The sequence below is a fragment of the Chanodichthys erythropterus genome, chromosome 10, assembly GCF_024489055.1.
Source record: "Chanodichthys erythropterus isolate Z2021 chromosome 10, ASM2448905v1, whole genome shotgun sequence".
NCBI classification, from domain to species: Eukaryota; Metazoa; Chordata; class Actinopteri; order Cypriniformes; family Xenocyprididae; genus Chanodichthys; species Chanodichthys erythropterus.
Genome location: NC_090230.1, coordinates 27,882,008 through 27,895,433, shown reverse-complemented (window position 1 = coordinate 27,895,433; position 13,426 = coordinate 27,882,008). Strand labels below are relative to the sequence as shown.

The window sequence follows — 13,426 nt, the reverse complement described above, 5'->3', positions numbered from 1 at the left end:
TGCGTTTTTTCCCCCTGTGCCTTTCCGAATATGGATTTAGTATTTGGGCACACCCTATGTTATTCAGTACTTTCTTGTTAAGTACACTGTAAGTACATTGAAAGTGCATGCACTGTAAAATAAAGTGCAAACGAAGTTTTTTTTTACTTCATATGTTCTTTTCATTTAATTATTTGTAACATGATCATTGTAATCTGAACATTATTTTGAAAGTATGCTGTACTTTCACATATTTACTGATTACAAACACATACAAGAATAAAATTTCTCATTCACACAGATCATGTGATGCTGTTAGTCTTCATAAATGAGATTCTGAACAGTAACCAAATAATACATTTTGCAAACATGCTACAGGTCTCCACGGTCTTTAAACTGAGGCCCGAAATGGCCGTACCTGAGATCCGTCGCTGTAGAGATGTTCTGCTTTATCACTATTATAAGCCAAGACAGCTTTGTAAGACCTATACTGCACATAACCACTGAGCTATTTATTGGTTAAAATGACAAGAACATATACAATGTTTAAACAGACATCAAGTAGCAGAAAAGAAATGCACAGAGATGGCGACACGGCTATTTGACTTGGTCACGCTTCATTTCATTCATATAGTTTGCACTCAATCATGTATCATATCATAGAAAAGCTTTCCAGCGCTGGAGAGAGCTAAGTGGGAAGGCCTGAAAACTGAAAGAGTACCTTTTTATAAGTACTTGAGCATTTGGATTGATGATAAGCTTTTGTGTAATGTACATTTTGCTAATCTAATCAGGAAACTCAAACTGAAGCTGGGCTTTTATTTTAGAAATAAATCTAATTTTACTTTTAAGACCAAAAAGAAACTTGTAGAAGCTACCTTTCTAACTGTGCTTGATTATGGTGATATATTATACATGCATTCGGCCTCTTCTATCTTAACATGCCTTGATTTGGTATACCATGCTTCACTACGTTTTATTACAAATGCAAAATCATGTACTCATCATTGCATTTTATATGAGATGGTGGGTTGGTCATCATTAGCTATACGTACATTATTATTTATAAGGCAATGTTAGGTAAACTTCCAGCTTATCTCTGTACTCTTCTTTGTCTTTGTTCTGACAATTACCAGCTACGCTCTTCCAAGTGTTTGCTTTTTAACATACCTCGAGCTTGTACAGAACTGGAGAAAACTGCTTTTTCACATTTGTGTCTATTGGTGAATTTAAAGGCATTATTAAGAGAGTGGTATTGGAAGCTTGTGATTGTTTTTGTTGAGAGGATATGTTGAAATGTTGTAATGTATAGTGTGGCCCACATCCGGTACATGCGGATTACACGTGGACCAGATGTGGGCTGGATCTGGACAGACACTATGTAGCAAGTCGAGTTGCAAGTCTTCTTTGATTATGTCAAGGATTATGAGGGTTGAGGCAGAGCCAGAGGGAAGCCATAGAGCCCAATGGAGCCGTAGAGGTGGATGATGGGCGACGGGTAAGCATGCTCAAAAAAACGAAGAAATTAAAAAATTTAATAAACTGTACTGTGAAACCTTTTACAAATCAGAATAGAGAAGTTAGGGACTCAGGGAAGGGTTAACTGACCAAAACTGTATTGTGTAATATTTCACAAATCATAAATAGTCTGTTTGAGCCAAGTATGACCTGGCTAGATGACCATTTTTAAACTTAAACTGATCTGACAAATGGCTTGGATTGGTGCAGACTGTTTCTTATTAATACGCAAGAAAAAGAACAGTGAAAAACATTGAAACGTGATAAAATGCAATTGTGAAAGTTTTCACAAATCAGGCTCAATCTAAAACAGGTGATTTTGCACTAGTGAAGTTCACAACGTAATTTCGGGAGGAGTGAACCCATCTAGTCTTTCAATTAGTGAAACTCAAACATAATCTCAAGAGGAGGGAACCCTAATCTTTCAATTACATCCAGAGCATATAAACAACTACTCACCCTGCTCTGGCATCAGTTGTTTCAATATCCCTCCACCTCCCCAACTCTACCACATAATTTAGGCATCTCATCTATCATACTCCTCTTCCAGGCACTAGTAGTCCCTGGGGCGTATATCCAAGCTCAAGTTGAATCTGCTTCCTCAAGCCCCTCCACAGCGGACAGCAAGCCAAATATGCTTAACCTTATTAGCTTAAAGATTTTATGAGGAAACGAACTCGTGAAATGCGGTCTGTGTGTTTATTGGAAATAGACAATAAACATCAAATGCTTATTTTTCACATTCCTGAGTAGTGAACTTACCAAGTGGTTTACGGGCAAGAGCTTTTTTGCGATAAAAAAAAAATCATGGATCACTATAAAATTAAGAGTCACTATGAACAATAGATAACGCTATACAATGAGCTCTGTTTGAGAGCTGCATGAGGCAGTTTATCTGTTCAATAAAACACCTTGCTCACCTGTTGAGTCATAAAAACACCATCTCCACATCACTTTTATAACATTTCAAATCCCTCAGTTCTCGCCATCTCCAAATAATGTTTTATTAACGTAGTTCGAGAGGAACAAGTCAAATAAGCTATGAGTGGGGGGGGGCTACTCTGTGTTTGGGCCAAATACCGAGCTCGGAGCCCTCTCCCCAGACAGCACGCCAAATACGTATACCATTTATTTTATCTGACTTATTTGTAAGTGTCAACTCATGAAAAAGCCAAACCGATGTTGATTCTTGTTTTATTACGAGCTCTGTCGCGTTCTCTTCTTGCAAGCAGACTCTCCTGTTCGGCGTTTGTTTAAAATGGGTGATTCCCCAGAGATTCAAGATATAGCGGCTCCATGTCAACCTTTCACGCTTGTTGTGACAACAAACCTGTGCCACTCCCACACCAGACACTTGTCGAAGCAGCCAGAGTAACTTTTCTCTATTTACGGATACGGACTGTGATCAACATTTTTGTCTGAAAATTTAGACTAATCCCTACATAACCCTACCCATAACTCTTCCCTAAAATCAGAGAAGTGAATAACACTACTGTAACAACACCTAACCCTGGTTTTAACTTGGACTGGTAGATTGAAATGTTGTTCCAGAATCAACAAAGATGTACTTGCACTTGCATGGGCAAGTGACGTATGTATGCAATTTTCCGTGAAAACCATCCCGACAGGTCTAAAATATAAACACTAATATCAGACTTACCATAGTGAATCAAAAACCCAGAGCAAGGCTTTAAACTTTTATTTCGAAATCTTGATGAACATTTTGCATATTTAGAAACACATTGATGTGTTCTCCTGTGTTGGCATAGGTTTAAAAATGATTTATGTTACAAATCTTGTGAAATGACACACATTGTGTTCCCAGATGAACATTATAAGCAACTAAAAACTCACAACAGATGCAGAGATGCCTTTTGTTAACTGAGCTGCTGAAGACCCATCTCCGAGCGACAACACGAAATAAATTAAAATGTCCTCATGTTAGGCCACTTCTTCATTTCATCCTCCCACTGTGTTATACACCATCAGTGTGGTAAATATTTACCATCATGGTGTTTAATCGTGTTTTATGCATGCTACCACTACATCACTCCTTACCTATCGGCTTGCGAGACGGAGGTCTAACACATTAGAAAGAGGTACGTCATTGTATTTACGTCCACATAGCAAAATCAGATGGATAGAACATTCTTTTCATAGCAGCCAAAAAGTAATTACTTATTCAAAATAAATACCTACTCAAGAGAGTATGCGATTTCAGACACAGCCACACTGGTACGATACAAACACACTAATATAGGTCAAAATACAGGCGTAACAAATCAGGCGTAATGAGTGGTGTTCAGCAGGAGTGAAGAGTGGCGCCATCTGCTGATCTGGAGGATATATGAGTGTTAGTGCTTAGAGGCTGATTTATAGGGTCGCTCAGAAGAGAGCGCCTCCTGCTGGCCAGGAGTGGACTAGCAGTCCAGTGATGAGTCTATACAAGCATGTTCTTGCATGACACATTTTTTTACTGATATGCATCACAGGACCGAAAAACTTTTGCATTTTGCAGGTTTTATTTAATAAAAATTATTTTTTATTTTGATTGGACAGAAGTGCACTTAAATAAAGCATTTGCTCTAGTCTCAGTTATTCTGTGAGATTACAGGGAAATAATCATTCTGCTGGCTTTTGAAATGCAGTGCAGCTAAGATGAACACTATTCTGTTAATAATACTGTTAATATCTGATGTGTTCAGAGTTTAAACCTCTTCAGTCAGTGCTGAATCAACAGGTTCAGTTCAGAGTTCAGAAACGGTCCAGACTCCCTTCCCTTCATCATCATGTTTGGCACCCTGATCTCAGGCTGGTCTGGGGTCAGTCGACCTGCTGTTCAGAGTCAGTCTCGCTGTAGATATTACTGACGATATGAGTCAGATCCAAGCTCTGGGTCAACATCACCGTAAGAACCTCGTCCGCCTCGATGCCCTCAATGAACTCATCCAGAGACAGCTCGCCTGAACACACACAGTTACATATGTAAATCATATTGTTTCATTTACATATTTAAATAGCATAGATTAATAAAAAGATTACCGTCTCCATTAACGTCAATCTTGCTAAACACCATGTCGGCCAAGTCCTCAGCAGAAATCTCCTGCTCTAATCCGTTAATGGCTTGAACGGCCTGGAGCAGAAAAACAAGAAGAGATGAAAGTGAGCAGATATTTAGTGACTCCAGCAGATGGCGCAGAAGAGAAACTGGATAAAAAATGACACCTTGAAGATCAGCAGCAGCTCGTCGCGGTCAATGCATCCACTGCCGTCCATGTCGAACAGTTTGAAGTACCAGCGCAGCTTCTGCTGAACGCCGCCCTTCAGAACCAAACTCAGAGCAGCGACGTACTCCATGAAATCTATACAGCCATCCTGACAACATCAACACAATACACCTCAACAACATAGCACCATAGACAATTATCATAGTTATGATATAATATATGTTGTATCACTTGCATGATATTATCTGTTTGATTATTTATGTCACAGCCACAGAAAAAGAGCAGAAGAGACCAGATGAGTAAAGTTTGATGACAAACTTTGATGTTGGCTTGTGTGAAAGTTTGAAATAACATTGAAAAGCTTTAAGTTTGAAGATTTACTCAATAAAATGTTACATATTAACATGTTTCCAGCAAATACTCATCAAGAGTTCATGTTTGAAAGTTTTGACCCCCTCAACTACAGTGGGATTTTTCGTATTTTGATCAACAGATCAGTCAGATCAGTTCAAAAAGATATAGCAACCCTAGTCAGAACAGTCTGAAGGTCAAGCCAACATAATTAGAAAGTTTTGAGTTCAGTGTGTTTAAACATGATTAGAGGGAATCCACAATGCCCCGCCCCCTCTCTCACAACGCCCCGCCTCTCACTCATAACACCCTGCCCCTAACTCACAACGCCCCGCACCCTCACTCACAACACCCGTACCTCTCCTGCAACGCCCCGCCCCCTCACTCACAATGCCATGCCCCCTCATTCACAATACCCCGCCCCTCACTCACAATGCCATGCCCCCTAACTCACAACACCCCGCCCCTCACTCACAATGCCATGCCCCCTAACTCACAACACCCCGCCCCTCACTCACAAATCCCCACCCCCTCACTCACAACTCCCCACCCCTCACTCACAACGCCCCACCCCTCACTCACAACGCCCCTCCCCTCACTCACAACGCCCCACCCCTCACTCACAACGCCCCACCCCTCACTCACAACACCCCACCCCCTCACTCACAACACCCCACCCCTCACTCACAACACCCCACCCCTCACTCACAACACCCCACTCCTCACTCACAACAACCCGCCCCCTAACACACAACACCCCGCCCCTCACTCACAACAACCCGCCCCCTAACACACAACACCCCGCCCCTCACTCACAACAACCCGCCCCCTAACTAACAACACCCCGCCCCTCACTCACAAAACCCCGCCCCCTAACTCACAACACCCCGCCCCTCACTCACAATGCCATGCCCCCTAACTCACAACACCCCGCCCCTCACTCACAAAACCCCGCCCCCTCACTCACAACACCCCACCCCCTCACTCACAACACCCCACCCCTCACTCACAACACCCCACCCCTCACTCACAACACCCCACTCCTCACTCACAACAACCCGCCCCTCACTCACAACACCCCACCCCCTCACTCACAACACCCCACCCCTCACTCACAATGCCATGCCCCCTCATTCACAATACCCCGCCCCTCACTCTCAATGACATGCCCCCTAACTCACAACGCCCCGCCTCTCACTCATAACACCATGCCTCTAACTCACAAAGCCCCGCACCCTCACTCACAATGCCATGCCCCCTCATTCACAATACCCCGCCCCTCACTCACAATGCCATGCCCCCTAACTCACAACACCCCGCCCCTCACTCACTCACAATGCCATGCCCCCTTATTCACAATATCCCGCCCCTCACTCATAACACCCTGCCCCTAACTCACAACGCCCCCCCCCGCACTCACAATGCCATGCCCCCTAACTCACAACACCCCGCCCCTCACTCACAACACCCCACCCCCTCTCACAACGCCCCACCCCCTCACTCACAATGCCATGCCCCCTTATTCACAATATCCCGCCCCTCACTCACAACACCCTGCCCCTCACACACAACACCCCACCCCTCACTCACAATGCCATGCCCCCTTATTCACAATATCCCGCCCCTCACTCATAACACCCTGCCCCTAACTCACAACGCCCCACCCCTCACTCACAATGCCATGCCCCCTCATTCACAATACCCCGCCCCTCACTCACAATGCCCCTCCCCTCATTCACAACACAATTCCATACCTCCTAACTAACAACGCCCCGCCCCTCACTCATAATGCCATGCCCCCTCACTGACAACGCCCCCCCCCTCCTTCACAACGCCCCGCCAACTCAGACTGGCCAGTAATGGTTATTAACATACTAATTTATTATTTATTCTCTTACACACATTTGTGAAATTATCTTAGATCAAATGTAGGACAGTTTCTACACAACATTTTATAAATTAAAGCTCCAGGTCTTCTAGTTTTTGGTGGCCATGTAAAGATGGGTTTTTAAGTCACTATGAGCAACAAATCAAGCTGTAACAGAGACATTAATCCATGACGTAATATTACAGACGTTCATGGAAAGTGTCGTGACGTGAATGAAAGCCGGGATCAGACATAAAGTAGAGCGGTCAATGAGGAGTATACACACACACTCCTCTGTTAACCAGATTACCGGCTTTGATGGGTCTTAGTAAAGATCTCTGACCTTCTGCAGTGCTGATGTTTGATCTGAGTTTACTGTATTAACACAGATCCAATTACCCACAATCCTCTGCTGAAATGAAGCAGAAGGGATGCGAGGCCATCGCTGACCAGTGAGTTCATTCAACACTCACATCTCTATATATCAGGTTTACACTTAATGAAATTTCCTCATTTCATGAGAACTGATAACACACTTCAGAAAAGGATAATATAATATAATATCAACAGCGATGAGAACATTTAGCAGAACAGTAAATCATAAACAGAATAATAACAGACTGTCTTACGTCGTTGATGTCGAAGGTCTTGAACATGGTCTCGACGTACTCGTTTGAGGACTCCGACAGATTCTTCAGCCCGAAGAACTTCTTGAACTCGTAGAAGGTGAGCTGACCGGACGGACACTCCGTCATGAATTTCCTGTACCACTTGTGAGAGTGGCATGCAGTCAGCTCCTCCACAGTCATGCTTGCCGTGTTCCCCATGATGCCGCGCTGCAGGAGAGATCTCTCACAGCTCCGCAGACAAACACACACTGAGACAGGAGCTTGTGCAGGACAGGGAGAGTGTCCCGACCAATTACTGCTGACGTCACTGCTTGGGCTGTTCTTTTCCGCTCTGGAAAATACCGTGAATTACTACCTGCTTACAGGGAATCCAAGCGGAGTGTGTCAGCATGACCCAGTGACCTAAGATCATGATATCTATCTATCTGTTTATCTGTCTGTTTATCTGTCTATCTATCTATCTGATTATTTTTTGTGAACCTTCTCATTACACCCCTTCCTCTACCCACACAACTTTATTTTCCCCTTCTCTTGCATATTTTCTTGCTTCATGTATACTTTCCCTTTTATATCATCCTTATTACATAATACAACTGTGATAAATGCGCAAACTGCATTTCCTGTGTTGTGTTGTATTATTAATCAAACAGATATCAGTTTGGGACTAATTAAAAATGTGCATTTGATAATGTGACAAATTCCAGAGTTTTGTTTGTTGTGTTTGGACAAATTGTATATAAATGTTTGTGATTTGTGTAAAGCCAATAAAAATAGCTGTGTTTTTTAACTTTTTATAATATATAAAAATTTTGATTGAATGTATGAACTATTATGAAAACATTTGAGAATTTTGTGTGTGGTGTCATGATTTGCAGATTGTGTGAAATGAATGAACTTTTCTTTGTACCCTCGGAAGGGCATTGCTGTCACAAGGCGATTTATGAGTTTTTTGTATTAGCAATCCCTAGTGAAAAATAAATATACTAAAATCTATTTGAAATACATTTATTTTATGCTAAGTGTACCACAATTGCATTTACATTGTACTTTTAGTATACTAAATTGGTATACTTAAAGTCTGCTAAACTAGAACAAGTATTTTTGTGTTGAGGTCCAACTAAGATATACTTAAGTATATTTGACTATGCTAAAGTGGAACTATTGCAAGTATACTTTAGTACAAGTATATATATCTTGCATTCAAATTATACAGTGATCATACTATCCTTACTAATAGTGATATTAAACACATTTTAGGTTTAATATTTAGAAATATGCATTGTGCAATAAAGAAGAACTGCAAATAAAGTTTAATTGAAATATTTATGTCAGTTTGTCTGTAAATAGTCAACATCTGAAGTTGATCAAAACACTTCATCAAAGTTGTCCTAAATCCTTCTTCTAAGGACAACTTTGATGAACTTTTTTGATCCACTTCAAATGCTGACTACTGTATATTAATGGGTTTTTAGTTAGTGTGAAATGAATGTAGGCCTATTTTAAATACATTTTGGTAGGGTTTTTTTCACTAGGGCAGACTCTGTATCCATTGCCTCTGACGTGTTTTCTCACCGTCATGTACATAACTCGGAAACTCTTAAGGAAATCCAGAGTTACCTAAACTCATAATTATAGTTGTTTTGATGTTCATGTGCATTTTAAATAAATTCTTTCTATGACTTGAAAACACTGTAACTGCTGAAGCTAAACCTTGACCCCCATTGGCCTGCCATAACGTCCTACTATTGGTTGAACCACAATGATTGATGTGTTTTGAACACGCCATAAAGCCAGTGCCATCACACTCACCAACAATCCGTTTTGCTGTACTTTTGCTAAACAGCCGAACTCTCTGGAGTGCACATTATTGGGAATCTGTGTTGCAGATTTTGCCACATTTGTCAGAAGGAATCTTTAGAGTCTAGAAAGTCATTGTAGCTAAAGACACAAGTCTCACCATGTATTTCAAATCCAAGAATGATCAAATTATTTTAGATGATGCTATATCATTTTTTAGATGAGACTTTCTTTTTGTGCAAACCACAGAAAACATGAGGTATGAACGGAAACATCTTTGTTTCTGCTAATTGGCTGTAAGGGCAGAATTTTCAAACCCAACTTTTGCCTACAGCTCAGACGTAACCATGAGAAATCTGCAAAAGAAAAAAAAAAAGATTTAATTTGTTAAATTTTTAAGTACTTCAGTAATTTATTTTTGTTGAATACTATTGTAATGGGGTGTAGGACTACAAATTATTTGGACTACAAATCCCAGGAGTCAAGACACTATAAAAGGAAACCACATTTTTTCTTTGTGCTCCCATGTGCTAAGCAGGAGAAGATGTTAGGTGTTTTTCAAGGCTGTGTAATAGCAGATGAAAAGACCAGTTGATTAATGAACAGCATAGCAGCATAGAACTGAATGGTGAAGGTAAGGGTTGTGATTTATGAATACTATAGTGAGTTTGTCTAGTTTTAACATCTGTATTTGCTTTCTGTTTTAGTGTCCTCATGGGAACTGTTGATTGGTGCCTCAGAGAATTAAACAGATATAGTTAATAAAACAGGTACTGATCTTAATTTAATTGATTTGGTAGAGTTGGTTCTAAGCTTTTTATATTGTAATTGTGTGTTGTATGTTTAATTGTTTTAAGTGTTTTAATTTTTGTAAATATTGTATAGGGCAATCATCAATTTGTATTTTCTTTGCTTTTTTACAGATGATGCATGATTGCCGTTTACTTTTATTGAAAGCATTGGTGGCTTAATGGGCGTTTGAGAGATGACTTTAATGTTGAATTGGGTCTTGTCTATTGAAGTGGCAAAGTGATTTATTTTGGAGATTGTGTTTTTTTTTTTTTGTTTGTTTATTTGTTTTTCTTTTCTTTTTTACTTGGACCTACAAATGACCATGGAGTTCCCTTTTTCTTATGTATGGTGTACTCTGTTAAGGTGGGGGGAAGAAAGTGTAACTTGGGTAAAGCTGGTTTTATATTCGCACATTCGGACATCCGTATTCAATAGTCTTGTTAATCACACTACATTGGACATTCAGTGGACATTCACAAGTAAATATGCCATTAAATACTTGCCTATTTTGATCGACTGTGAAAAATGTTGTAAGTTGACAATTGTTGGTTGTCAATATCATGTCGCTGATTAAAATTCGCAAACGTTAATTTATTGCACATTTATTGGAAAGTCTGAATTTATCAGAAGTCCGAATGTGCGAATATAAAACCAACTTTACCCAAGTGAAAGTGTAGTGGTTTAATGTCATGATTTACTTTTGCTTTGGAGTGTGGAGTGAAAGGGTGTGTTATTTGTGATTGAGTGTGCACTTATTTGCAGAGCAATTGCCATGGGATATGACTGGGAACCCTATTGTCTGTAATGGTTACAAATTATTTTTTTTATTATTTGTTTGTCTCTCTGCCATTTTGATTCCCTGTGGTGCTACTTTGAGCTCTCCTCATCCCCTGTGTGATGATGGGGTTACACTATGTTGCTCTTATGATTACATCTCAAATTCCATGAACAGTATTTGAGTTCTACTTGTTTAGTATATAAAATAGTATTGGCTTAGATAAGGAAATGTTTTGAGTTGCAAAATATAATCAGTAAGTTTTATAATTATGACCTTTTTTTTTTTTTTTTTTTACTCACTTTGAACATCATAGGCTATTGTTTCATTTAATTCAATAGCAATTTTGCATGGTTGGAAACACATACACACATACATACATACATACATATAGAAAGTAGTTACATAAGTAACTATTTGTAATTGACAAATAAAGAAAACAACCTAAAGTCAGTTTGAAATGGTGAAAGAAATTCATGTACCTGATCAGAAGTTTTATTACATTAGTGTATTCCTATGCACTTCAATGCACCTACTGTAATACACTTTTCCCATTAATGCTATTGTAATGGCCCTTATTTGCACTTTGAAATATGGACTGCAGCCGTTTGGGCTGTCAAAATATTAGGAATTACTAAATAAATTATTAAACTGATCCTGAGCAAAGAAAAAAAAGAAAAAAAACACAAAAACGCAGAAAGTTAAAATGTCAAATGAATCCAGAAAAGTTTACTGCATGAAAAGTAAATCATTTTAATTTATGGGTCACATATAAATCCAAAGACTGCTGAATCATTTCATTGTGTTTTTGTCAGGAGCAGTTGTGCATTGAGAGTTGAACGCACAGAGACAATCGGCAGAGGAATGTTACAGATTATATTTCATCCACACACTGAAACACAAGCAGTTCTTCACGTTCACTTATTTCCACCAATGAACAGAACTGTCTGTGTTTTAGTGCACGCACAAGATTAAAACTAATGTGCCGGTTTATGCAATTGCTTCATGTTGCGTTGATGACCGATCATGTCAGGTAAATGGGACGCAAAACATTCTTGATATTTAATGTAGCATCTAAGGGTTTTATTTCTTCAACAGCTTAAAGTTTAATGCACGTTCGTGTTGTATAGCAACAGGCCGTTTCACGTTTATTTTCACGCACCACTTACTGCTTCTATATTTAATACTTTTTTCTGCGATTCACAGGTTTTTAATCCGTAGTCTATCGGTGCGTTCCAAACGGGATATGTCGCCCTCCGAAGGGCACTTCGGAGTGAAAATAATCATGGCCGCCATATTGAAGGGTCGTTCCAAACCAAAGTGCTCAAAACTTGCCACTTCAGAGGGCCCTTCGGAATGAAGGACTTCAAAGGGTACAATACAAATGTATGTAAAGTGTTTTTCTATACTACTGTAATATTTATACGAGTTAGATTTAGTACATTATTATGGTCAAAACGACACTTACTTAAACAAAATACTTTACAGCTCCCTTCATCAGTCCATTCAAATGTTTCAAATACATAGATACAATATACATTATGGTGCGATAAACCAAAAATAAATAAATGTATAAACTAACGTTAAACAAAGGGCGCAGCTTGCACAATCTACTCCTCTTTGATTGTCTCGTTAAGATGACGCAGAAGTGGTGCAACAGGTAAGCCGACTGCTCTTGTGCGACAGTGATCCGGGCGACCCGGGTGCAATTCCGGCAGCCCGTAATGGTTCCTGCGTTCAATATACATATAAATCTGTTCCCATTGTCTCACTGATGTTCACTGGATAAGTAAGTTACTGGTATATAGAGGCTGTCTGCAAAGGCATTCTAAAGCTGTGACTTTATTTATAAAGATTACTTTTTTGTAGCCTAATTGAAGCACACTATAATGATGCCATTAGCACACTACAGGTTAACCTGGAATGCCATTGCAATGTGTTTTAAAATCTCTAAAAGTTTATCAGTATAACATTAATCTATGTTCAACACTCTTACAATGTAATTGAATTGCAATTCTAATGTCACCAAAATACATTTGAAGTTTATGCTGAGTGAATTCTGCATTTCAAAACTTAAATACAAGAGTATATTTAAAGTGTACTTAAGTGTACTTGGAATAGTTCCACTTTAGCAAAAACAGGTATATTAAATACAACTTTAGTTCAACTTCAGCACTGCTTTTTGACAACTAAAATGCATTTAGTACAAAATTAGTTGTTCCAATTTAGCAGACTTTAAATAACCAATTTATAGTGTGCCACAAGTACATTTAGTCAAGCACAATTTATTTGTATGTACTTTAGTATAAGTATACTATCTTTTCACTAGGGTAGACATGTCTTTCCATGTGTTGGACCAGTTCAAAGGAAGACACAAAAGCCTGAGGTGGAGAATATCAATGTTCTTTACTGTGGATCAGTAAACAGAACAGAGTGGAAGAAGCAAAGAAGCTGAGAGAGTCTAAGTCTCTTGATCTTTATAGTATGTGGG

General features: G+C 39.5%; 1 protein-coding gene across 1 annotated transcript; it reads right to left on the bottom strand.

Annotated features, from left to right (window-relative positions):
* Positions 1-3,463: 3,463 nt before the first annotated feature.
* LOC137029307 (guanylyl cyclase-activating protein 1-like) lies at positions 3,464-7,769 on the bottom strand. The gene is made up of 4 exons (XM_067398886.1): positions 7,572-7,769; positions 4,723-4,872; positions 4,540-4,630; positions 3,464-4,460 (listed from the first exon to the last, which is right to left on the bottom strand). Exons 1-4 carry the CDS (start codon positions 7,767-7,769, stop codon positions 4,321-4,323), a joined length of 579 nt encoding a protein of 192 aa, XP_067254987.1. The 3' UTR covers positions 3,464-4,320.
* Between the last annotated feature and the right edge of the window lie 5,657 nt (positions 7,770-13,426).